At 47.3% G+C, this 26,603-nt stretch overlaps 2 protein-coding genes and 1 long non-coding RNA gene across 9 annotated transcripts; 2 read left to right on the forward strand and 1 right to left on the reverse strand.

Annotated features, from left to right (window-relative positions):
* Positions 1-5,458: 5,458 nt before the first annotated feature.
* Positions 5,459-16,277, reverse strand: LOC112588258 (uncharacterized). Its single transcript, XR_003112722.1, has 3 exons — positions 16,219-16,277; positions 10,472-10,643; positions 5,459-6,874 (listed from the first exon to the last, which is right to left on the reverse strand). It is a non-coding gene; the product is annotated as an uncharacterized LOC112588258 (long non-coding RNA).
* On the forward strand, positions 6,886-16,926 carry LOC105181269 (Adipokinetic hormone receptor). 6 transcript variants are annotated; one of them, XM_025297514.1, is made up of 10 exons: positions 6,886-7,153; positions 7,258-7,529; positions 10,324-10,597; positions 10,899-11,047; positions 11,306-11,411; positions 11,486-11,684; positions 11,923-12,046; positions 12,429-12,561; positions 13,129-13,291; positions 14,091-16,926. In XM_025297514.1, exons 3-10 carry the CDS (start codon positions 10,358-10,360, stop codon positions 14,201-14,203), a joined length of 1,227 nt encoding a protein of 408 aa, XP_025153299.1. In that variant the 5' UTR covers positions 6,886-7,153; positions 7,258-7,529; positions 10,324-10,357; the 3' UTR covers positions 14,204-16,926. The 6 variants fall into 6 exon arrangements, with proteins under 6 accessions (XP_025153299.1, XP_011136225.2, XP_025153300.1 ...); XM_011137923.3 differs by lacking the exon at positions 7,258-7,529; XM_025297515.1 differs by lacking the exon at positions 7,258-7,529 and having other exon boundaries at positions 10,330-10,597.
* On the forward strand, positions 16,851-25,245 carry Tsp (Thrombospondin). 2 transcript variants are annotated; one of them, XM_011137920.3, is made up of 15 exons: positions 16,851-17,184; positions 17,648-17,821; positions 17,937-18,163; positions 18,913-19,654; positions 19,733-19,818; positions 20,217-20,280; positions 21,357-21,576; positions 21,680-21,808; positions 22,034-22,310; positions 22,414-22,566; positions 22,749-23,121; positions 23,292-23,645; positions 23,736-23,963; positions 24,089-24,598; positions 24,774-25,245. In XM_011137920.3, the coding sequence occupies exons 1-15, from the start codon at positions 17,109-17,111 to the stop codon at positions 24,893-24,895; spliced, it is 3,735 nt and encodes a 1,244-aa protein (XP_011136222.1). In that variant the 5' UTR covers positions 16,851-17,108; the 3' UTR covers positions 24,896-25,245. The 2 variants fall into 2 exon arrangements, with proteins under 2 accessions (XP_011136222.1, XP_011136223.1); XM_011137921.3 differs by lacking the exon at positions 24,774-25,245 and having other exon boundaries at positions 16,853-17,184; positions 24,005-24,167.
* Positions 25,246-26,603: the final 1,358 nt, after the last annotated feature.

Consider the following 26,603-nt stretch of genomic DNA (forward strand, 5'->3'; position numbering starts at 1 on the left):
ACAAATAGTATACATGTTCGTTTGAAAACATGAACACTTTCCTTTTAAAATCTGCACATCTGCAAGTTACGTTGTGATTTTTATATGCAATAACGACAGTGACTGCTAACAGCAAGTGAACCGATAGATGTACAACGTTTGTTGAAGAATAAATAAATATATATAAATTGTGTTGGCCAAATTTTTCATAGAGATCGATAAAATGTGATTCGTGTCTCGGCTAAACTTTATGGAGGTCGATAAATTGTAGTTCGAGTCTTGGTTGGATCATACAAAAACTGGTAAATTATGGTTTGGATCTTGACTAAACTTTTCATAGACATCGGTAAATTATGGTTTAAGCCTCAATTAGAAAAAAGAGGAAACTTTAACCAAGATTCACATTGTATTAAGACAAGTTCTCTCTTAAATAGAAAGTATAAAGAATATTATCTCATTGTTTTGGCGGACTTACAAGTTGTTATACCAGCAGAGAGGAAGCTGAGAGCGGCCAACACAGCGTTTTCGGCGACACCGATTTTTCGCACTGGGAATGGCCGCTATCTGCATCCATTTTGAGAGCGGAACTACGATGCTACATCCACTTTTAGGTCTCGACGGTAAAACCTGCATCTGGTGGCTGTCCGTGCTACATCCAATTTCAGGCGGTTTATGTCCGTGCTACAACCATAATAGCGTACTTGACAAGCACGGTCTCGCGCATTGTTATGCATTTGTAACATGAATTAACATGTTAACATGCACAAAAAAAAAAGAATTGAGATTGTATATGATTAATATCATGAAGATTATATACGATTTTTATCGATATATAAATATATGATAAGATAATATTTTGTGTGTACCCAAAATTATTTTTCCAAAATATTTCAGCGTTACGTTAGTATTTATTTATACTCCGGCAGGCGCTTTTTAGCGCAGTTGTGTCCATGTGCATGTTGCATTGAAAGTGTGCGTGACGTACGTGTGCATATACGCACTCACACACACATATACACACACACACACGTGTCATACGCAACAGATAGAATCTCAGGGTATATGCTTAAACATTTTCAATTGCCGTACGTTTCTATGTAAGAATGTAGTCGGCACACACACGCAGAGAAACTGCTCCCGTCTATCCGTCTGAAGTCCCGTCCTCCGCTCGGCTTGTTTTGACGAGCCAAGCGAAAGAGAGAAAGAGAGGGAATGTGTTCTCTCCATCTCGCTCTGATTCGCAACGTTGCCGAGATTGTGCCTCCCGACACACGGCCGAGATTGACGTTTCACTCTCGGCGTGAATCCAACGAGATGATCAATAGCAATCGATTTCGACTAAACTCGTTGTGTCGATAGATTTGCATGACAAATTAACATTGCACTTAAAGATACGGCGTAGCATTGAAGCGTTTGTAAGAAAGTCGCGATTGAAAATCGCGAGTACTTCATGAACCAAATGAAGGAGCGAACTTCTCAAAGAGCGTGTGGCTTAGTGGAAGTACGCTGGACTCGCGGGGTTGAAGTCGGTGGTTCGCATCTCCTTCGCGGTCGGCGTTGTCCTTTTTCGCCAATTATTTTTTTTTCGTTTTTTAGAAAAATGCACGTGTTGCATACAACATGCAGGTTAAAGTTTTCCAAGCTTTCCCCGTTGATATCTCTGCTTCTATTGGGAGTAGAGAGTCGTCACTTACGGCAAAATGTAGGGTTTTCAGAGGACTTTAATTTGGTGCCAGAACCAGGCCTGTATCTCTAACCGTTTAGGAGATATCGAAGGTTAAAGTTTTCCAAGTTTTCTCCGTTGATATCTCCGCTTCTACTGGGAGTAGAGAGTCGTCACTTTCGGCAAAATGTAGGGTTTTGAGAGGACTTTAATTTGGTGCCAGAACCAGGCCTATATCTCTAACCGTTTAGGAGATATCGAAGGTTAAAGTTTTTCAAGCTTTCTCGGTTGATATCTCCGCTTCTACTGGGAGTAGAGAGTCGTCACTTACGGCAAAATGTAGGGTTTTGAGAGGACTTTAATTTGGTGCCAGAACCAGGCCTGTATCTCTAACCGTTTAGGAGATATCGAAGGTTAAAGTTTTCCAAGCTTTCTCCGTCGATATCTCCGCTTCTACTGGGAGTAGAGAGTCGTCACTTACGGCAAAATGTAGGGTTTTGAGAGGACTTTAATTTGGTGCCAGAACCAGGCCTGTATCTCTAACCGTTTAGGAGATATCGAAGGTTAAAGTTTTCCAAGATTTCTCTGTCGATATCTCCGCTTCTACTGGGAGTAGAGAGTCGTCACTTACGGCAAAATGTAGGGTTTTGAGAGGACTTTAATTTGGTGCCAGAACCAGGCCTGTATCTCTAACCGTTTAGGAGATATCGAAGGTTAAAGTTTTCCAACCTTTCTCCGTCGATATCTCCGCTTCTACTGGGAGTAGAGAGTCGTCCATGTAGTGCAAAATGTAGGGTTTTGAAAGGTCTTTAATTTGGTACCTGTCCGAAGCCTGTATCTCTAACCGTTTAGGAGATATCGAAGGTTAAAGTTTTCCAACCTTTCTCCGTCGATATCTCCGCTTCTACTGGGAGTAGAGAGTCGTCCATGTAGTGCAAAATGTAGGGTTTTGAAAGGGCTTTAATTTAGTACCTGTCCGAAGCCTGTATCTCTAACCGTTTAGGAGATATCGAAGGTTAAAGTTTTCCAACCTTTCTCCGTCGATATCCAGTCTTCATCCGTCGATATCTACGCTTCTACTGGGAGTAGAGAGTCGTCCATGTAGTCCAAAATGTAGGGTTTTGAAAGGGCTTTAATTTGGTACCTGTCCGAAGCCTGTATCTCTAACCGTTTAGGAGATATCGAAGGTTAAAGTTTTCCAAGCTTTCTCCGTCGATATCTCCGCTTCTACTGGGAGTAGAGAGTCGTCACTTACGGCAAAATGTAGGGTTTTGAGAGGACTTTAATTTGGTGCCAGAACCAGGCCTGTATCTCTAACCGTTTAGGAGATATCGAAGGTTAAAGTTTTTCAAGCTTTCTCGGTTGATATCTCCGCTTCTACTGGGAGTAGAGAGTCGTCACTTACGGCAAAATGTAGGGTTTTGAGAGGACTTTAATTTGGTGCCAGAACCAGGCCTGTATCTCTAACCGTTTAGGAGATATCGAAGGTTAAAGTTTTCCAAGCTTTCTCCGTTGATATCTCCGCTTCTACTGGGAGTAGAGAGTCGTCACTTACGGCAAAATGTAGGGTTTTGAGAGGACTTTAATTTGGTGCCAGAACCAGGCCTGTATCTCTAACCGTTTAGGAGATATCGAAGGTTAAAGTTTTCCAAGCTATCTCCGTCGATATCTCCGCTTCTACTGGGAGTAGAGAGTCGTCACTTACGGCAAAATGTAGGGTTTTGAGAGGACTTTAATTTGGTGCCAGAACCAGGCCTGTGTCTCTAACCGTTTAGGAGATATCGAAGGTTAAAGTTTTCCAAGCTTTCTCCGTCGATATCTCCGCTTCTACTGGGAGTAGAGAGTCGTCACTTACGGCAAAATGTAGGGTTTTGAGAGGACTTTAATTTGGTTCCAGAACCAGGCCTGTATCTCTAACCGTTTAGGAGATATCGAAGATTAAAATTTTCCAACCTTTCTCCGTCGATTTCCAGCCTTCCTCCGTCGATATCTCCGCTTCTACTGGGAGTAGAGAGTTTGCCATGTAGTCGTAAATTTATTAGCATAAATAAATTATTCTGTCATATACTTTAATAACAAATCATTTTTAAAATATGTATATATTGGCTAAGAGTGGATTTCTATTAACTTTTCGTCTCTCATTATAATTCTCTCTTCTTTATTTGTGCATTAATACTAAATATTCTTTATATACATATACACTATATATGTGTCATTTATTTATATATATTTATTGTCATGTAATTAATATATTTAACCAAGCCGTAAGAACACGAGAAGAGAGGAAGAGCGAGCAAGTGCGCGAGAGAGAGAAAGAACGATCGAGAGAGAGAGAGAAAGAACGAGGTATAGGTGTAGCGAGAAAAATCTCGCGGCTCACGCAGTCAATAAGCTAGACGAGCGGGAAAGAAACAGATAATATGTCGACGCTCGTCTAGTCTCCTATGTGCTACCTCGCGTACGTGAAAAGTAATTCCTCGCTTCGCACGTTCCCTTGACACGAGACGCTACCGCGTCTTTTGATGTCTCTGGAGCGTGAAAGATGAAAGAAAAGCGGAGAGATGTTCGCTTAGCGATAAGATTGCCGCTACCTCGCCTCGTGTTTACTGCCACGCGCCGCTCAGTAGTGAGACAAAGACGGAACGATTGTCTGTCGTCTGTCTTTTTCTAATCTACTATCCATTGCATGGAAGTAGTACGGACACGAACCTAGGCGCATTTTACTTTTATCACCGTGAAAGTGCGCCTAGCGGACGTAGTTTAGGCGCATTTTGGTCAGATGGCGTATCTAAAATGCGCCTACCCGTATCCCCCGAAATACGACCAGTGGCCGCTCTCATTCTTCTCTCTGATACCAGGGTTGTTATATCTTACAGTCGCCATTTTGCCGAGGAAATGAGATCGTGATATGATCCACAGTTAACAACCGCAATTGTCCCTTATATAAAAATATCGAAAGAATTCGGCCGATTGTTACTTTTGTAAGAATGATGATATCGAGATTTAAGGAGCATTTGAAAGTTAAGCATCTCTACTTTTTAGACAAATTACATTGGCAACATTACGGTTCTTTATGTTAAGAAATATTGAGTTGAATAAAAAATATACTGTTCGATTTTACTCGTTTCGACCTCTCCTTTTAGTTGTGCTTTTATACCGAATAGTTGTTTTTGTCAAAACTGTGATAAATACATTTTGAAGAGAAAACTTTATCATTTTATTTATTTCTTAGCAATCGTATATATCGATTTTGTTGTTACCGTTGATGATTAAATTCAATGTGTTATTTTAGTTTTAATATTAAATAACTCTATATAAATAATTAAGTGTGTAATCTGTGTATGTGTGCAAATTGAAGGGGAATGTTCACGCTTTTAAATATCGTATGTTGCCATTTGTCTGTGATTTTTTGAGTTTTGTTGCCGACGCAAGTCGGCAAATTTCTTGAAAAGAACTTTAGCATCTGACAAATTTTGTTTTATAATTGTATAATATTTAAAGTTAATTATGTTTTGTATTTGTCAATATTTCTGAAAATTAGAAATTTTGCGCTGTAAAGTGCTTTCGAAACCACTTTGTTATCGTTATTCTTTCGAAAGTTATATTGAATTTGACGTATTTTTCATAATCTAAAGAGGGAGAAAGAGAGAGAGAGAGAGAGAGAGAGAGAGAGAGAGAGAGAGAGAGAGAGAGAGAGAGAGAGAGAGAGAGAGAATGAAGAGCTTGAATATTAAAATATGCTTAAGAGATATGCTCAGTGTTGAAGATTACTGAGAAGCTAAGATAGGAAAATTCAAATAAGCATTTCTTATCGCACATTTTATTTAGCAACGATTTAATTAATTATCGTCGTCTACTCAGCATACATGTGAATCCTGGAACTTACACCGCAATCTCTTGTGTCTACAAAAAAGCCCGCGAGTTATGCGAGTTATAACGTTTAAAATTTTTAACGTCTGCCGCGAAAAATTGGGAATCAACGATACACGCGCAAGAGTCGTCGATAATGCTGATTACGGCGTCGTTATGTGGGGGCAACATCTACGACCGGACTGTACCGTTGTAAATTATGTATCGCGATAATGTATACGCAATGTATCTCGCTTCGCACTAAAGCTCGATAAACGATGATACTTCGCACACTACGATTGTGTGTCGCGCTACTTAGGATTTGGCGGATGAAAACAATGACATTTTATTATTATCGATAAAAGGAGCGTGTTTTCAACGGCTTGACGCAAAATATGTTGCGATACGAAATATACGAGTCAAGCGACGATTAGCGCCGGAATAAGCAAAGTGTGCATATACACGGAGACTTGAGATAATAATAATCTCGGGGTGAAAATTTATAGTGCATTTAAAAAGGGGGACTTTTTCCATACGTATGTTAGCTCAGTGTAATAATATTGTAAGAAAAGAAAACACATGCACGCATATTATTTCGTAATGCCCGTTTATTTTTGGAAGAATGTGCCTCCGCGTGTTATTGCTCATTTCTAATAACATCCGCGTGCCCCGTATCTCGCCAAAGATTACGATTAATTATCGTCTCTCGCTCTCGACTCTCTCTCTGTCATTCACCCCGTTCAATTCCATCCACTTGAGCCTGTGACCCGCCGCTCCACGGTGTTATGTGGCACGTAAACATATATTTATGTGATAAGGCGACAGGGAGTTAATTTCAGATAAAGATTGCTCCAAAAAGTGAAATTGTTGCGCTATATGCGCGTCTTGTAACGACGTACGTTTCTTCAAAAATCCGACTAAATGACTAGCTAAAAAGCTTCGTTTCTGTACACACACACACACACACACACACACACACACAATGCAGCTATAATATGTACAAGTGAGCGATTTTCCATCGGGAAATTCCAAGAGTAAAAAGAAAAAGAGAGAAAGAGTCCATGACCGCCTGTCTCCGCCGCACGCGCTGCGGTCACGAGGAGCGTCTCGAGAGAGCTCCAATCCGCCAATGTCCACAGATAAACGTCCGAGTATGTCCGTCGAGTAAGTCAGCCGAGCGTGGTCCACGCATGTTGATCCCGACAGCTTCTGGTGTCACGTATCATCGCGCTGCTCACACTCCGGCATCGTGTGTCACTCGAGGCACAGAAGAGAGAGAGAGAAGAAGAGCGGCCAGCGACACGGCGACGGCGACGACGGCGATGGCGACGGCGACGGCGGCGACAACAACAACAGCAGCAGCAGCAGCGGCGCGCACCGACTCTGAGGACACGTTACAGTCCTATCAGCGGCGATTTGACACTTGACCCTTGCCGCTGGCCTAAGCGCCTCCGCGTCGGCGGGTAAATCGCGAGCGTTCCGCGGAATTCACAGTCTCTCGTCGATCATCGGCGACGTTTAATTACACCCGTCGCTCTGCGAACCGCCGTTTCTTTTTCGCTTCTTTCGCGCGCCCTTGACGGATTCTTCGCGAGATCGCGCGAGACCGTAGCAGCCACGCGCCAAGCTCTCGCGCACTCTCCGACCTTTCGTCGTGGCAAGGTGACTGACATACGTTCACGCGTTTTTTGCGTCTCACCACGATACCAGGGACTCACTCTTTCTCTTTCTCTCTCTCTCTCTCTCTCTCTCTCGACCTCTCGTAGAGCCGACGTCACGTGCCGACGACTTCGCGGCTCGAAGAAAGGCGGATCAAGTACACACGAGGATCAAGATTGTCGCTCGCGATTGTCGCGCGGCTGTCGAGGAACGGTAAAAGCCTTGCATCTCGTTCACGCCGCTCGAAATCACGCTCCTCCACGAGTTACCGCCGCGAAATCGCAAATTCGTCGAGCATTTGTCAAGGAAATGTCGAGGACACTCAAACTTGCCGAGAGTTAACACTCACCGAATATTGCAGCACGAGATTAAGCACTGAGTAAGAGTTTTGAGTATTGAGAGCTCGTATTCCTTTATCATTTTTTCCTCATGAATAAATGCGTCATATTGCGTCTTTGCTGTTTGTAATAAGAGAGAGAGAGAGAGTGAGAGAGGGGGGGGAAGAGAGAAATCGTACTAGCATAAATTATACGACCGTTACGTATCGTGAGGACACTTATCTCGTTGCATCGTCCTTGTTAGGAGTGAACTTGTTGAATACGTTGTTGGCATCGACGTTTTATCGATGTCATATCGATGTTATTCTCGTTGTGCGGGCCAGTAAATCACGACGGAAATTGCGCGGGGGAACGCGCAAGTTTGAAAGAGAGCCCGCCGGTTCTCGACGTGACTCGAAAATAAGGATTTCTCATCGACTTAACGACGACGTAATCGTCGTTAATTTATCGAGCAACTATCCACGCGAGCAACACAGACCTGACAATTTTTCCTAAGTACGCGTAGCATTAATCAAGTTTTATTGCTCGACAAATTGCGGTACGCATCGATACGTCGATACGCGCGCGCGGGGGAGAGATAATTCTTTTAATTGAATCGTATCGACAACCCTCTGTGCGGCAGCAGCGTCCGCAATGTTACGTCACGCGGAATGTTGTTGCAGAAGCAACAAACAGCTCTGTTTACAGCTCTCGCTTCTTCTCGGCGCAAGTGGCGCCTTCCGATTGACAGATTCGACGCGCATAAACGCCGACAGAGCTAACAATTCTAATCTAATCTAGGCCTCAAGGCTGGAAACTATCGACAGTTGTGCGACAGTTATTCTTTTTCTTTTCCGTTGAAGAGAATAATTGCGCAAACACGCGTACGATTGACTGAATTCGAGGCTGAAATCGGGGTTTGGCGTCGCAGCACCGATTCGCGCGCGCTCGCGATCGCGATATCGTGTGCGAGAATAATGAGAATCCAGATAAGGAATCGCGACAGTTATTGACGCCCATCGGAGCAAATCATTTTCTCTTGACATACATACAGAAATCTCTCTTTCTCATTGGTACCACAACGCGGTACATCCGGCGTCGCGATCGATTTCTGGGATTAATTCCACCATCAACTCAGCCGGCAGTTCTCGTTCGCCATTCAAGAGAACGCGGAAATAGTACAATAGTTCAACAAGGTTATTCAGCACGATATTCCAAAATAATAATCAAAACAGATAACAGTGTTGAAGTATATATAGCACGAGAGCACTCGGCGGTAATTTTACAATTACTTCTGAGGGATTTCTCCCCCCCCCCCTCCCCTCCCACACGTTTATTTATTAGTCGGGCGACATATACAAAATGCCGGGCGAGCCGAGTCCGATCGTGCAAAACGGGCCTCCGTTCGTATCGCACGATCCCGAAAAATTACTTTCAACTGCGCTCGAAACAAAGTTCCATCGCTCCGTCGGACAGCAGATAATTCGAAGCAACGGATAATTAAAAGCAGAGTTTCATTAATATGATATCTTTACGTGTTTCCCCGATGCACTTTGCACCTCGGGGCCGAAGTTTAGTTCCGTGCTTCTGTGTGGCGCATGTCTGGCACATGATGTCAGACGGATTTGGTACTTTGAACGCGATCCTCGCTGATATTTTAACGCTAAGTTTCGCGCAGCGGTGCGCGGAACAAAGAGAGAGAGAGAGAGAGAGAGAGAGAGAGAAAGAGATAGGAGGCTCGTGTAATCTCGTGTTTTTTCTCGTTCTTTTCTTCTTTTTTTCTTCTCGTTTTCCTTTTCACTTTCGCGTTACACCACCGACGAAAACAGCCGGAGGAACTTTGGCCGACCCAAGTAAAAGCATCAAAAGACCAGGGCTAATTCGAGCTTCAACACCTACGACGCTCTCGGACCTGCGCTGAATGGACGAGAGCTTCGTCAGGTCGGCGGAAAGTGAAGTAAACTGAATCAGTATTGCGATACACCCCGTGCGACGAGGGTGGCTCGTCGTGCCGATGCTGACGGCGCGCGAACAGGCGGACGAAACAATTGCGAAGAGCCTCGGCGAATGTCGCTTTGAAATATACTCCGTATGTTCGAATACTTTGCGCGGCTAATGTACGGTGCTCGCTCACGGTGCTCTCGTGAGTCTGAGATTGCAACAACCTCAGCCTGAGTTGAACTTTGCGCGTAAGATTATCGGCGAAACGTCCCAGAAGGAAAACAGATGCGCAGATATTTTTTCTCGGACTCAGTTCTCTGGAAAATGTTTGAAAGAGCAGCTTGATTCAAAATTAACTCGCATCTTCTTCTTCTTCTTCTTCTTCTTCTTCTTCTTCTTCTTCTTCTTCTTCTTCTTCACGTGAGATTGAATCGAGGAGCAGTGGTTTTTCGATGGAATGCGTTTTACCCCTTGAAAACGCGACGTAATTTAGAATACCGCGTTTTACAAGCCGAATCGCGAGCCGTAAATAAATCATGATCTGGTAAACGCTTGTCGCGGACCTCTCACTCACTCTCTCTCTCTCTCTCTCTCTCCCCCTCTCTGTGTGTGTGCGTGTGCGAGAGAATTCTATCGCTTGAACGGCTCGCGCCACAGAGAAGGTGCATTGTCTCGATCTATTGTTTCCCAAACTTGCCGAGCTAAAAGTGCATTTGTGAGGTGTCCCGAGTGAATTCGCGTTACGCGTCTCACCAGACACACAAATCCCCCGTCTCTTCCCTTCGCTCCGTTCGACTTTTCATCGACTCGAGAGAGTTGTGAAGGAAAATTCAAACAGTCTTTAAAAAACGTCAAGCCATAAATAAGATTGGTCGGAGGAAGAAGAACGTCCCTTTGTAAGATCGTACGCGATAGTTTCAGATGAAGTAATAATACGACCGTCGACGTCATGGAGCAGACATTGGGGTTAAATGAAACTGAAGTGGGAATCAGGTGCAACGACATGGACATGCCGATGGACATGCGCTTCAACGACGGTCATATGGTGAAAATAATTACTTACAGCATCCTGATGGTGATATCGGCGACTGGAAATATCGCCGTGCTGACAATGACCGTAATACGAAAACGAAAATCCAAATCTCGGATAAACACTCTGGTGATGCATCTGGCGATAGCTGACCTCTTCGTAAGTGCTGATCAAATGTCATCATCGACACAACGAGATCACAAAGCTAAACACACAATAGCTAATGTGAATAGCAATAATAACTAATGTTAATTCCATAATGAAATTAATCTATGATGAAAGTGATCAAGTTAAGAGAAGAACGGAAGAAAGTAAGCTGAGATAAAGTTGTAACAGATTTGCCGGCGTACATTTCGCATTCAATGTTGAATGATACCGGGGGGGGGGAGGGTAGGGGAGGGGAGGGGGGGTCGCACCTGCATATTAATAAAAATTAATTAAAACTCATTTTCTTTTTCAGGTGACATTTCTGATGATGCCGTTCGAAATCGGATGGTCGATTACGGTGTCGTGGGAAGCGGGGGACGCAATGTGCCGTATAATGTCCTTCTTCAGGGTATTCGGCCTCTATCTGTCATCTTTCGTAATTGTCTGCATAAGTATAGACAGGTCAGTGTAACAGTAGCAAGCAATGAACGATCGAGTTCCAGTTCCTGGAAGAACCTTTTCGCCAGTTCGTCGCTGCGCATTGCTTAAAATTAGTTATCCAATATCGGAACAGGGCACCGTGCATAAGCCGGAAGACTGTTCGGTAACTGTACGACTGACTGTACGTCGTACTTCCTTCGCTCCTTCGCCTCGTTCAAGATTTACATGGGAATGAAATTGATCGGAATTTTCAATCGAATTTCTTCCCTTTTTTTTTAGATATTACGCGGTAATGCGGCCACTCCAGATGTTGGAAATTCACAGAAGAGGCAAGATAAATCTGATGTTCGCGTGGCTGGGCTCCGTATTGTGTTCCTTGCCGCAGGTGTGCCAACTCTCGTTACAATCTCTCGCGACTAGGTCGCGACGAATATTCACTTCGCGTCTAATTTCCCGCAGATGCTGGTGTTTCATCTGGAAGCACATCCGAAATACACTTGTTACAAGCAGTGTATTACATTCAACACCTTCCCGTCGAAGATGCACGAACTCTCGTACTCTTTGTTCGTAATGATGACGATGTTCTGGTTCCCTCTGATCGTGATATTTTACACCTACATCAGCATATTCGTGGAGATCTGCCGTAGATCCAGAGAAGGTATCTACGATTGCTACTATACTATACTAACAAGATTGCTCTCGGAAAATTGTTTGACAATTTATTTCGATCTTCTTTTACTTTTTTTTCTTCTTTTTTTTTATCATGAAAGTGATTGAGATGAAGATGAAGGATACGTCGTTCATCGAGCGTCTAATGCTCGTCTATAAATCGAGGGTGAAACGACTGACATATATATATATATATATATATTAAATGAACTGTGTTTCTCACACAGACAGGATACGTCGTTCATCGATCGCCTTTCTCAGTCGGGCGCGAGTGCGCACCTTAAAAATGACGATAACCATTATCGCCGTTTTCATTATCTGCTGGACTCCTTACTACGTAATGAGCATCTGGTAAGTCTGATGTTAATTCCATCGCGGGCATTTTTCAAAAGAGGCCGATGAAAAATTACTCACTATACTCGATACTCTACGAGTAGAGGGCCGTGCGAACACGATATCACGGACACGGACTCAGAAGAGAAACGGTTGCGAAACGGTAATCGTCGAATATGGGCTAATAACGTGGATGACGTGAAACAAATAGCGACCTCCTCGTTTATGAGCAACATTCGCGACATTTGCGATCAATACTCGGGTCTCGCGTGTGAATCACGTCTTATTAGGGGGCAAAAAAGAAACGATCAGATCGATGCGACATCAACATCGCAGATCTGAACTGAACTTGGAACTGTACGAACTATATATTATACCGAGTCGAAATCTGTGCAAATAGGTACTGGGCCGACCAGGCGTCAGCCCGGGAAGTTGACGTGCGCATTCAGAAGGCTCTCTTTTTGTTCGCATGCACAAACTCCTGCATAAACCCCATGATCTACGGCATCTTCAATATACGCCAGAAAAGCAAGGTGAGTGATTTTCACTACGGCCGCCGACGCTCTTGCGACTACCGACTTCTCGACAGACTTTTTCTCAAGCGAAAGCGTTCTTCATTTTACGCTTTACTTTTCTGCAAGCGGCGCTGTTACAACGGACACCATTATAGATAATGTCGCGTGTAGCGATCTCGCGGCACATGTTCATATCAATAAAATGGTACGACAGGTCAGAGCGTGAAATAGAACTCGAAGCAAGACAAACTCGCGTAATCGTCGTGCTAATTCGATTATTCGCGCTCGATCTATGCGTGCACGCGCGTACACCACCGCTACTTAATTCGTACTCGTCGTGATCGTAAGAGACATTTTTTTCGCCTCGCCGCGCGCCGTATTGAACAAGAGCGAAAACGGACTACTTGCATTTTGCTGGTCCATCTTGTTTCAAGCAGCGTCATCTCAGAGAGAGAGAGAGAGAGAGAGAGAGCGACATATTTTTAATACTCACTAATCGCGCCCGGCGTATTCGTATTCGTTCAACGAACGACTTGTTATCGGTATCAACATCAGCTGGAGCTGACTGATTGTCTGTACTTGCAGACGAATCTTCAATCCTACCTTCCTCTGATGCCCATCAATGCAACCGTAGAACTTCCGGTTGTCGCGCACGCCAGAGATTCCATCTTTACCGTTTTCTTAATAGCCTTGCCGATTCTCTTTAATTCCCCAACTTCACATAACAGACGCTCGTCGCACGATCACGGTAACTATGCGTATTCCTTGTTTACATCACTAACACTAACAGCTCGACATTGTCAACTTTACACGCACGAGTTAGGCTTCTCTAGTGAGCCTCTGCAAATACTGCATATCTTTTGCACGCTTCTCTTTCCTTCAAATCGTTGAGTTCCTTTGAGCAAAGTGCCCCCTCCCCATTTGTCTCCCTCTCTCTCTCTCTCTCTCTCTATTTCTCTCACGTAAATTTCGGCAATTATGCACAAAAGAGCCCCCCCCTCCTCCGATTTAATTTATTTTTAAATATGTTGTTGCGGCTTTTCCTGAGTCGTTTCATATACATATATATATAACGGTCGGACACAAATAGCTCCGGAAATACAAGCTGAAAAACGATGAAAGTAGTAAATATGAAAATTCATTTAAAGTGATGAATCACTGAAGCATATACACACACCAGCACCTCCCCCCCCTCGTCTGATCGAACTTGAGTCACGTGGAAAATCGCAAATTCATGTAACACGAAACAATACAACTTTCCATATGCGAAGCGAGCTTCGTGGCGATTACCGCATTTTTTATGCAATGGCTGAAATCTTCCCAATTCCCAACGATACTACTGCATAAATCATCATTAAACATTTATTATTTTTATACTCGTTATTTCTATCCTTTTTCAACCTGTATCTCCGAAGCTATTTGCGTCCGACCCTTATATATGTATATGAAACGACTCGGAAAGACTCCTCCAACAACATATTTAAAAATAAATGAAATCGGAGAGAGGACCCCTTTTGTGCATAAATACTTAAATTTCTTTCTTCTAGGCGCCGGAGCGAGCAGCCACCATCGAAACCAAAATCACGCCGCTGTCCCTGTCGATCAGGCTTCTCGATTGACGATCAACACGACGTTAGCCAGGTCGAACGGATGCATTTAGACGAGCGAGCCAACGTGTAGACGTAGACGCGATACCTCGCATCTGCATCTTTCCTGCAGACATGACTCTCTCTCTCTCTCTCTCTCTCACTCTCTCTCTCTCTCTCTCTCTCTCTCTCTCGCAAAGATCAGCGTAATACGTTACGTTATACAAAGACCGTGGCTTTGCAGATGCGAGGTACCGCGCTCATACCGTCCAAATGCAATGCAATTCTGTGTGCGGCGTCGTGCGCACACAGGGCCAATCGAAAAGTTCCTTGCTTTATTCCGACACGAAGGACGCCAGACTGATAATGTTACGAATAGTGTTGTGCTGAAAAGCGGCTGTGACCGATCGAGCTACGTTCGAGACGACGGAAGAAAGATCTCGACGATTCTCCCGAAAATTCGCAAAGTTCGGCTTCGAAGAGACGCGCGACGTGTGTTTCCTTCGATCAATCATTCTCTCGCTCATCTTTAGACATATTTATTTTGAAATAGCTGAGAAACTGGACTAGTTACGCGCGAGTTACTCTACGCGTCTTTTTCTTTTTTTTTTACAGCTGTGCGCAATTAGCTCTCGAGCGATCGAGACTCGTTCGAGATTGAAACCACGATCCGACGTCGAGGTCGGGATCGCGTTTGCTATGCGAATGCAAGTTTCGTCGCGCGTTTGCGTTCCTTTTGCCATAACTTTGCGCGACTTTGCGCGACATGATTGTACAAATAAGTTACGTAAGCTCTGTACACACATACATATATAAGTGTATATATATATATATTTTATAATTGTATCTCGGAAGGACCACGAGAAAGCTCTCGCATCCTCGTCTCGCCCTGTGTATTACGTACAATTGTCATTACTTAAAAAATTTCGTACACATAATAAACGTTTGTAGGATTGATTTTAATGCAAATAAATAATAAAACGATAAATGTCGGTTCACGAGAGATGAGCACGTAATACGCGCAGGCTATTGTTCACGATAGCAATGCGATCAGCAGCAACGTAATAATATATTTCGGTACACAAGAGGTAAAGGCTCGTCATTACGAACGTTCTTCCCAGAATCGACAACGTTTCCGCGCGCGACCGTGCCGACTCAGTTTCAATTGAATCGAACGCCGGCCGCGTGACGCCGCGTTGAGTCGGTCGCACGTCACGAGCTAGTTTATACGCATGCACGCATCGAACTCAGCCGCGCGGTGTCATCTTAATGTCGCTTAATTAGGATGGAAAAATGATTCGCGCACGATCGCGCGAGCATCCCGGTCGCAGCATCACACGTCGACACGGCTGTAGCGTAGTAACGTAGAAAAACGTGGCCGGTCGGGCGATGACGACGGCGGACGAAATGGGTCCTTTCGTTACGTGCGTTTGCAAGCATGATGCGCAAGAGAAAGCAGGCGTGGACGAGAGAAATGGACGGGAGAGAGAACGTATCGGAGCACTTCGCCAGGAAAAAACAATCGACCAGGTGCCGACGTGCGATCCGACGTGTGTTCCGATCCGCGATCTCGCCGCTCGAATTTACGAAAACGAGTCCCTGCGAAATTCATTTCAATTCGCACCGCGGGCGATTTACGGAGGGAGGCTCCGTCGCGCTGAATGATGCTCGCGCGCGCGCGCGCGCGTCTGGCCTCTCCCATTTCCTCCATGCCGTTTCTCAAGGCACGTCGTGCATTATCGTAAAAAGGAAACCAGGCTTCGCGCAGCTTCGAAACTGTAGTGTGGATGTGTAGGTGGGACCACTTCCCACACACACACACACAGTTACTGGCGTAACTGGCACACCAGCCAAGCATTTTTACATACCTGTTGCAAGGTATATATCGCATCGAAAGAACAAAATACGCCGCTATATCGGATACGAGGCCCTCGGGATGACGAGCAGCCGGCTAGCCCCGCGATCGCGAATCCCAAGGATTATCGGATAAGCGAGGAGACACACACACATACACGCGGAACGGCTTAGGCGAGCAGCAGGCAGGGCGAGAGAGAAGCCGCTGTTTATTTAGAGTTTCCTGCTTTCTTACCTTGCCGACGACAGTTTTACGCCCCGAAATAACAGCGAAATAACAGCCGGACGCTGATGATGGGTGGCGAATGACTGTATTTCACGCTAATCGGATTTCCCACCACGGGAGATCTCTCCCGTGTCACCGTAGAAGGAAGCGATTAATTTATATTGGCGCCGCTTAGCGACGCGCCTTTCCGCTGTGACTATTCCGTATCGTAGGAAACGGCGCGTGGGCGCGCGTGTGCGCGCAACAGCGCTTCTACAGAACAGCGAGGCATGTAATACGTAAAGTGGGGCCAAACGACAACACGACGATATCGAAGTATCGCTCACACTGGCTGTTTCCGCTCGCGTTTATCGCTGATCAATCGCTGATCACCGATTGATCATTTAAATTAATCGGCCCCCGCCGATTCTCTCGTCGCTCTCCACTTCGCTCTTCTCCCGACGCGGCTGAATGATGTGCGCGACGCGTGAAACCGCCCAATTTACCGCCGTAAGATTCCAATTGATCACGTGGTACACGTTCCTCCGCTCGGCGGAACGTGCATCAACAGGTAGTGGCACGCACTATTTGAAATCTCACTCGTAAAGCCGTCGTGGGCGACGTATAAAGTCACGGGCGATCCGCGTCCGCGCTTCAGTCGGCGGACGAGGCTCTCTCGTATTCTCTCTCTCGTGCGCGCGCGCGCGCGCTCACGTCCGTCGTAAATCGTCACCATCAGAACACCGTCCTTCCGCATTTCGCGACTCGAAGAAGCATCGCGCTCACCGCGAACCGCCGGAGGCTCTCTCTCTCTCTCTCTCTCTCTCTCTCGCTTCTTTCTCGTTTTTCTATCTCGCGGAACGAGTCGTCTCGCGTCTCGTCTTTCATCACTCGCACGGGCCGCAGCTACGCGAGTCAGGATGCGGGTCCTGACGGTGCTGATCCTAGGATCGCTCGTTGCCTACGCCGTCGACGGCGCCGTTATACCGGACGAAGGTAAGCTGATCTCCCGTGAGAACGCGCGACGCTTTGCTTCACCGAGAATACGGCGGCACGGTCCACGGAAATATTGGACGTCCGGGTCTCTCTCTGACCGGACGGCATCTCGAATTAAATTAGCGCGCGATGCTTGTTCCGCCATTTCCGTCCGTCAATTGACCGGGAATTTTGTTTGACGCTAAGCCTGTAAGTGATTCGTCATGTGTTTTCACCAAATACCGTCTAACCGCGTACGCTGTACGCGGTTAGACGGTTCGGCTAAATTCATTGCCGATTTGGTAGACGCGTAGACGCCATTCCCGGCGAGCGAGAGACGAGACAAGAAATCCGGTAGTGAACGTGAGATCGGCGAGCAAAAGACTCGTTCTCACGGTCGCTCGACCTCTTCCCGCGACCGACCGCGGTCGCAACACGTCCTGCCACCCTCCCTTTTGCATCCCATCGCGATTTCCGATTTCAGGTCTCAAGAAGGACCTGCAGAATGTATGGCAGGAAGACAGCTTCGTGATCGCGTTGTCCAACATCAAGATCAAGAAGAGGCAGTCCGGCAGCGCGATCGAGACTCTCCTAGCCGTCAAGTATGGAGAGTCGAAGAGCAAGATAGTATTGATGCTCGATCGGCGAACGAAACGCGGTGAGTCGATCGACAGATTTTCCCAGACGGACGACTCTTCCCGCTCTCTCTCTCTCTCTCTCTTTCTCTCATGCGTTCTCTCAACGCGTTCGCACGTTGACGTTTCTCATTCTAGTTGTTCTCGAGAGCCTCGATGAGAGCGGCCGACGCAGCGCCGACCACGTCAATGTGGACAGCCTCGCGGTGAACACGCCGCTGAAGAGTTTGATCATCCTGCTGCATCAAGATCAGCCGAATCCTCGCGTGGACGTGTACGTCGACTGTGTCTATCAGGGCTCCATACCGTTCAAGAGGACCTTCCGCGACATCGCCGAGAACGAGGAGAGCCCGTATGTGGAAGTGGTGAGAGCTGTTCCAGCTGCGATTTGTTGATCATGCTTATCACACGACGCGCTGAAAATTCCGCGGCTCTCGCGGCTCTCCCCTAACTCGATGTTTGTGATTTTTCGTTCGTCGGTCTTTCTTCTACGGTTCGCACACTCGCGCTGCTCGCTCGCGCTCGCGGTTAGGTTTCTTTCTTTCTTATTTACGTGTCGTCCATGACGTCCGCGAACGTGGGACGACGTCTTCCCAAATATGGTCGACGAGAGCTAAGCTAGTTGCTTCTGCATCGCGTACACCTGGCTGACTTGCCCAACTCTCGAACGCAACGATCCCTGATGAATGCTCGGACAAATTGAATTCGTTTCAATGAATTATTCGCGGCGGCGAGTTATTACGAGCGTAGCGTAGCCGTATCACGCCTCGTCATTTTGCGATTATTCTCAATTCCCAGCTACGCGACTGCGCGACTAGCGCTCTTTCTGTATTTCTCGCTGCTGGAATTACAAGAACGCCTGTGCAGCATGACTTCTGTTTTCTCACTCGCTCTGGTGCTTCTGATGCGACAGCTTGGTAATATCGGAGGCGCGCGAATTAGCACGCACGCGTATTCCCGTTCACCTCCCCTCGTTGACTTGTAATCGACAGGGTCTTTGGTTGAAAGTAGAGAAAAATGTCTGTCCTTTGGGATATCGCTTCGGTAAAATCTTCGCGTGGAAATCTTCTTCTTCTTCTTCTTCTTCTTCTTCTTCTTCTTCTTCTTCTTCCAGTTCCGGGAACGAAAATGCCAGGCAAAAGTGCACAAGACTTCGAGCATCAGCGAGGTGCTGCGGAAAGAGCAATGTCCCAACAACCTAGTCGACATGATTCTCCCGTCGGTACTCGAGACCGATTTATTTCCCGGACGCACGAATATCCGACCTCTATCTCGACCGACCGATCGCGCTTCCGACGAGGACGATACGATCGAAGAGCCCGAGGCATCGGACCAAGATCAGACCAGCAGCCTGGAATCAGCCGGCGGCGGTCACCGTCCGAGTCATAAAGAGCCCTCCGGTAACAAGAAGAAGCCTCACGGCTCACGGCCTGAACGCGGTGATCCCGATGCCGGTTACGCCAACTCGCACCGTCCTAACCGTGACCACACTCGTCGTCCCGACAGAGACCCGCCCGGTTATGTGTTCAACTTGAAGCCCGACGAATTGGGCGAGGCGGGACCAATATCGGACGCAGACGATGAACATCGCGATCGTGAAAATCGCCCCGGACGAGATAAATCGAAAGCGCCCGCAAAGTTCAAACGACGACCCTACAAGGACCTACCGGGTTTGCCTGCCGACAAATCGGACGAACAAGGGCCTAAACGACCCGACAAATGGAGACCGTTTGGCAATGATAAAGACACAGTTCTAGAACCGTACGATCAGATCGAACCGGACGTTCATCAACCTGAAAATAAGACCAGGCCACCCAGGAGAGGCGACATCGGGATCCAGAGTCTAGATGAGAAAAGTGAGTGAAATAAGCGACGAGTAATTCAGTTAATCGAGCTTCGCTTCGACACGTTTTCACGCTCGACGTTTTTCCCAGTTTGTCTGACCGACACCAACATCGTGAAGGCTCTGAATGAATTAATCGACGCCACCAAGAAGATGTGGAGGGAACTGGAGCAAAACGTAAGTTTGCTATACGCTGTACGCAGCGATCTTTATCGCTGCATTCGTCGTATGTCGTAAATCAGTATTTTCAGAATCTGAATTTATCTGAATTGGCGCGTTGAAAGTATCGATTCGGAATAAAGTTGATCTCAAACGATATAAATCCTACATAATACTACCGATAATAGATAATTTGAAAGTTTCCCTTGAGATTAGAGTGCGATAAGCACGATGCGCGTTTCCGCGATAAACATCATGTATTTCTCCCGATTGCAAAACGCGAAACCTTTTCCATTTTCCATTTTTTCCTCTGACGTAACGTCAGAGTTACGACATTCGTAGCCGCGAGACGCTGCCCGAAGCCAAGAGACACGACGCGAAAAATCGCGTCAACTCATCGTCGTTGTATTTTGCAGAGACTGGAAACCCAGCAACTTCGTCGTTTGATCGAAAACTGCGCGGCGTGTCGTACACCCACCGGTGAGTGACCGTTCCGTCGTATTGAAAGGACATGTGCTCGAAAAAAAAAAAAAAAAAAGAAACAAAAAGAAAATAATAGTTCTCTCCTTAACGTGGAAGTTAGCCAAAGCCGCGCATCGTATTTAACGTCGATCGAACGGCGACGATCTGCCGCAGCACCACCACCTATCGACCCTGTTTTATCTTGTCTCACGCGCGTTTATCCTCCCTCCACTCCTCTTCGAACTTGTCTGTACGCGGTGGTAGTTGTCAGCGAAAATACGCACTATTTATATGCAACGAGTTGTATCAAACAATCTTACAACGCAATAAACGCCTGTTGTTAGAAAAATTCGACTTTGTTGTGTGACTCTTGTTCTCTGGCGTTGCGCAATCGACAGCTGCTTGTCTTAGCATCTCTCTCTCTCTCTCTCTCTCTCTCTCTCTCTCTCTCTCTCTCTCTCTCTCTTTATACGCGAGAACTATACGAGAGCTACCGCGGTGCGTTTCGGATACACGTACGATATCTCTGCAACATCTCGCCGAGATCGGCCGACGCTAACGCTAGCTCATTAACTCCTCCGCAGCTAATCGTTCCCCGCAGCGGCAAGTGCGCGCAATCTGGCAATCATTCTCGCGAAAACGCTTGTTTAACACACACACACACACACACACACACACTGACGCTTGCATCTCTGTATCTTATCATTACGAGCGGCATATGGACTAAAATAAACAGACTGAAATAATAAGAACAGGTTGTGAGCGAAGAGGCTGCGCTTTGCACGAGACGCATCACGTACGTAATTTATACTATCTATACCGTGGTAACGCATCGAATTCGCAACGTCGAGTTTCAAGTTGACATATGCAGATCTCCATCTATTCTTTTTTTTTAAATACGCACACGTACGCGCACGTACATACGCGTGCATTTCATTTGCACGTGCACGTACGACACGCTGGGCGGGGGGGGAGGAGGGCGCTCGAAGATACGCGTGTGTGAGCGACGCGTGAGTGCCGGAGGCCAAGAAACTCCCGACAAAAATTCAGGCAATTCTCACTCGTCACGAGCCGTGATCCCGGTAATTCCGCAGTGCCACCGCCGACACGGCCGCCGACGTCCACATGCGACCATAACTCCCCGTGCTTCCCCGGCGCCGATTGCCGCGATACGTCCAGAGGACCCCAATGCGGCCCTTGTCCCCCTGGTTTCACCGGAAACGGACGGGTCTGCACCAAGATCTACGTCATCACCTGCATCGACCGACCGTGCTACCCCGGGGTGCAGTGTTTCAACATCAGCAGCGGTTACAGGTAGAGCCGCGAGTATTACGAGCTTCCGCGAGAAGCGAGATGGCTGACATTCATTCGCGCGCGCGCGCGCGCATGCGCGTTCGCGCGTTAATTCTGCTTGCAGATGCGGCGGATGCCCGAACGGCTACACAGGAAACGGCGAGAAGTGCGAGAGACGCAGGAACCCTTGCCATTCTCAGCCCTGTCACCCGGAGGTTCAGTGCTACCCCATCGAGCACCAGCCGTATTACAGGTAAACGACGACAGGTCAGGCGACGCTTTTGCAGGGGCGCCGCCCCCCCCCTTCGGGTTTCATGAATGAAAAACACTTTCTCGATCGCAACACCCTCGCTCCGGGACTGTTGGAGCAAAAATTGGAGATTATGTATCCTTATGAAGTACTATATATTCCGGCAAAATCTCCTCGCGCTCTCATTGCCTCGTTAGCCCCGCTAATTACCACCATAATACGACACAGATGTGGTCCCTGCCCAAGAGGGTACGTGGGTAACGGCAGCACCTGCCTCGACATAAACGAATGCGAGCTGTCTCAGCCGTGCTTCCCCGGAGTGCGTTGTATCAATCTCCATCCCGGGTACAGATGCGACCCGTGCCCGACGGGTTACGTCGGGCCATTTGTAGAGGGTATCGGCGTCGAAATGGCCCGCAAGCAGAAGCAAATCTGCCGCGACATAAACGAGTGCGAGACCAACAACGGCGGATGCGACCCCTACGCGGAGTGCGTCAACACCGAGGTGAGTGGAGAAGAAGCGGCGAGAAGCGAACACTTTTTTTTCAATTTTCGAACACGTCCGAGCGGATGTGCGGTGCTTTAAACGTCGCACTCGATTCTCCAAGGGATCCTACAGATGCGGTCCATGCAGAAGCGGCTACATCGGCAACCAGACAACCGGCTGTCATTCCAGAGGCAACGTCTGCCCGGACTTGACGACGGCCTGCGACGTCAATTCCGACTGCATCCAAGTGTTCACCCACGAGTACATCTGTAAAGTAAGTACCAAGGTCAAGTAAGAGATGACGAGGTGTCGGGACACAACAACAACACACAGGGGCACCAGTAGGGACCGCCTTGCCAGTAGCGCTACCTGAAGGTAGCGCGCCTTCTCAACCCTACTTTGCTACTTCGTCGGTCCATTACTTGCAACGACTCGAACCGCGCCCTCTTCTCGCAGTGTCACGTCGGCTGGGCCGGAAACGGACTGATTTGCGGCCCCGACACCGACATGGACGGCATCCCCGACAGGAGCCTCAACTGCCACGATTCTCGCTGTCAGTCCGACAACTGCCCCACGACACCCAACAGTGGGCAAGAGGACACCGACAGGGACGGCATAGGCGACGCCTGCGATCAAGATTCCGACAACGACAGCGTGCTCGATAGGATCGACAATTGCCCGTTCATTTATAATCCGGATCAGAAGGACACCGATGGCGACAAGATTGGCGACGCCTGCGACAATTGCCCGTTTGTCGACAACCCGAGGCAATGGGACATCGACGGCGACACCAAAGGCGACGACTGCGACGACGACATGGACGACGATCGTAATGTTTTATCTCGCTACGATTAAATATTACATAATATTATAAACATAATTTTTGGGGAGATTTTGTTTCTCTACAACTTCACGATTATCTATTTACACGGTTGATAACTCGGGTCTCGGGTTAATTAATCGGGGTGAGATTTGAACGATCGAGAAACGCCCCCTTAGGCATCCCGAATCACCAGGACAACTGCCCGAGGGCGAGGAACGCGGATCAATTCGACAGCGACGGCGACGGCGTCGGCGACGCCTGCGACAATTGTCGACACGCGCCGAATTCCAATCAAATGGACGAGGACGGCGACGGGGTCGGGGATGTTTGCGACAACGACATGGACAAGGACAAGGACGGTGTCCAAGACAACTTGGACAATTGCCCCAGCGTGCCGAATCCCGGACAGAACGACGTTGACCGTGACGGTATGGGCGACGAATGCGACGATGACATCGACAACGACGGTGTGTTGAACAGAGTCGACAACTGTCCGTACGTGTACAATCCGGACCAACGCGATATCAATCGTAAGTGCAACGCAACCTTCATCCTTCTTCATATGTGTTTGTAACATGCGCACACACCTCTTACATCTCTTATTCGTCTCGCGCGCGCAGGCGACGGAATCGGCGACGCGTGTTGGAACGACCACGACAACGACACGGTTATCAACATCTACGATAACTGTCCCAACAACAGTCTGGTGTGGACAACGGACTTTCGTAAGTACAAGACGATCAATCTCGACCCGATCGGCACGTCGCAGGAAGACCCCGTGTGGAGAATTAATCACCACGGCGCGGAGATTCAGCAGCTCATCAACAGCGACCCTGGAATCGCCATAGGTAAGTTCCTAAGCATAATTCATTTCCTAAACCTAATTCAGGCCGCATGAGGGCCGCGTGACGCGAGAGGCAGCAGCAGCAGCAGCAGCAGCAGCAGCAGCTTTCTCAACTCCTTATCTGTCAAGGACCGGATGTGCTCAGCGGCGTCGATTACGAAGGCACCTTTTACATCGACGACGACACCGACGACGATTACGTGGGATTCGTATTCTCCTATCAGGACAATCGTAGATTCTACATCGTCGCCTGGAAGAGAGAGAATCAGGTCTACTGGCTGGGCACGCCGTTCCGCGCGGTGGCCGATGCCGGGATCACGTTGAGACTCGTCAATTCCGCGACCGGGCCGGGCGAGGTGCTCAGAAACAGTCTCTGGCATAACGAGGACACGCCTGATCAGGTGAAGATCCTGTGGAGGGACCCGAGCAAGTACGGCTGGCAGCAGAGGACTTCGTACAGGTGGCATCTGCTCTACAGACCGCAGATCGGCCTCATCAGATTCTGGTTGCACGAGGGCACGCGCTTAGTGAGCGACTCTGGGAACATTTACGATTCGACTTACGCAGGCGGTCGACTGGGCGTCTATTGCTTCTCGCAGGAGATGATCACCTGGTCCGACTTGCTGTACAAGTGCACAGGTAAGTGCAAGGCGAGCGATATATTGCTCTTTTCTTCTTTTTTGCAAAAAGGGAGAAGAATCGCTTCTTCTCCGAGAGGCCTCCGGGAGTTACGATTAAGAATACGAAAATAAGTAATACGAACGATACGTAAGAATAGCCAAGGAAAATGTCCCGATTCTCGTGCAATTTTCAGACACCGTGCCACAATCCGTATGGAACGAGTTACCGTCTCACCTGCAGGCGCAGGTTCAGGTGAGTGCAAGCAACTTCGGGCAGCCGCAAATGACACGATGGAGAACATACGACTATTACTAAAATACGTTCTCGGCGACCTATTTACGGCGCGATCAAAAGAAAAGTGAACGGAGGGAGTTTGTTTTGTCATCCGTAATCCTCTCGCAAGAGTATCGAGAGAGCCGAATTACAGCCGGTTTAAAGCCGCTATAAGCAATTATGCCGAAATGGCGCTTGCTTGGCGCACTTAAATAAAATGCAACTCCACACCATTTTTCGAGAGCGCGACACAAAACGACGTGTGTATTTTGATAGATTACATAGATCCCCCTCCCCCTCCCCCGTTACAGAGAGGTATTTAATATTCCAACCGGCGCTCGCACACACGCGAATGTATCTTCTCTCTCTCTCTCTCTCTCTCTCTCTCTCTCTCTCTCTCTCTCCTCTCTCTCTCCCCCCCCCTCCCTCCCTCCCTCCCTCCCTCCCCTCCCTCCCTCCCTCCCTTTAACCCATTAATCAACCCTTTTATTCTATCGAAAATAATTATCCGAATATACATGTGATACGGTCCCCACGTTATTATAAACCAAACGTACTTACTTCGCGCGGGTACCGAGACGCGCATGCAGTTGCGATATGTTTCAATTAAACAATATATACGTTAATATATATATATATATATATATATATATACATACTGTATTCTGAATGTACTGTAATCTGAGATGCGTCATTTCTCACGATGATTCTCTCGAGCTTGACTTTATCAGGTGCCGTAACTTTGTTAAGACACAATAAATCCCGCAAAAGTTATTCTTGTTCTTTAAGAATGAGGTGTGGCGAAACAAAACACTGTCCATTGACGTAAAATCTGTCTACTAGAAATGCGTTGGAACGTTGGAAGAAACTTATTCTATCCGAGTCGAAAAACACTTGCACAATTTCATATTAACTGTGCAAATTTTATTGAAATACATTCTGACAGTGTAAATTCCGACTATACTAATCGATATTGCCTATTGTTTGTACGGTGTACGGATGATTTCGTCCGTAAACAAATCAAGAATATTCTGTACAATAAACAATTTGACATACTTGGAATGTATCGCTCCCCCGGTCGAATCCTGCGTCTCCCGGCTCTCCAATTCAGCATCCTGGCTCCTTGTTGCTTCGTCACACACAGGATATTCACCAACACACCGATCGAGCGAAGAAATGCGTATTACTCACCACGCAACTGTCGACGAGAGCTAGATGAAATGTTTCAAGAACCGGCAAAAAAAACATTCGAGTTCGCCCGACGCCATGTATAGGAATGTGTGTAACAACCATAAGCAACGTGCTGCGTGTATCGATATGTGCGTCACTGACCGACTCGAAACATAATTGATCAACTTGATGGAAAAATGCGATGCGCAAAGGTACCAATCAGTAACGAGAACAAAGATGCTCTCAGCCAGTCGCGAACTCGTCGTCGTTAACCAATCAACGACGCGAGTGTTGGTTTTGGTGGTTGAGAAATCGCGCGACAGTTTTCACTCCCTCGAAATATTTCATCCCGGGTAACCTTACCATCTTCGCGGGAACGACGACGACGACGAGGTAAAGTTTCGCGCGCGCGCGTGTGTGTGTGTGTGTGTGTGTGTGTGTGTGTGGATGACTGAAAAGTGAACTCAACGTGAGAAAAATCAAGCCGACGAATTGTGCGTGGTGCGAATGGAAAGCAATATCGCGCTGTGATCGCGCTGCTCACACAAGGAGAGACTGATGGGAAACACAAGACGCACGC

The sequence above is a fragment of the Harpegnathos saltator genome, unplaced genomic scaffold, assembly GCF_003227715.2.
Source record: "Harpegnathos saltator strain DR-91 unplaced genomic scaffold, Hsal_v8.6 scaffold18, whole genome shotgun sequence".
In the NCBI taxonomy this organism is placed as follows: Eukaryota; Metazoa; Arthropoda; class Insecta; order Hymenoptera; family Formicidae; genus Harpegnathos; species Harpegnathos saltator.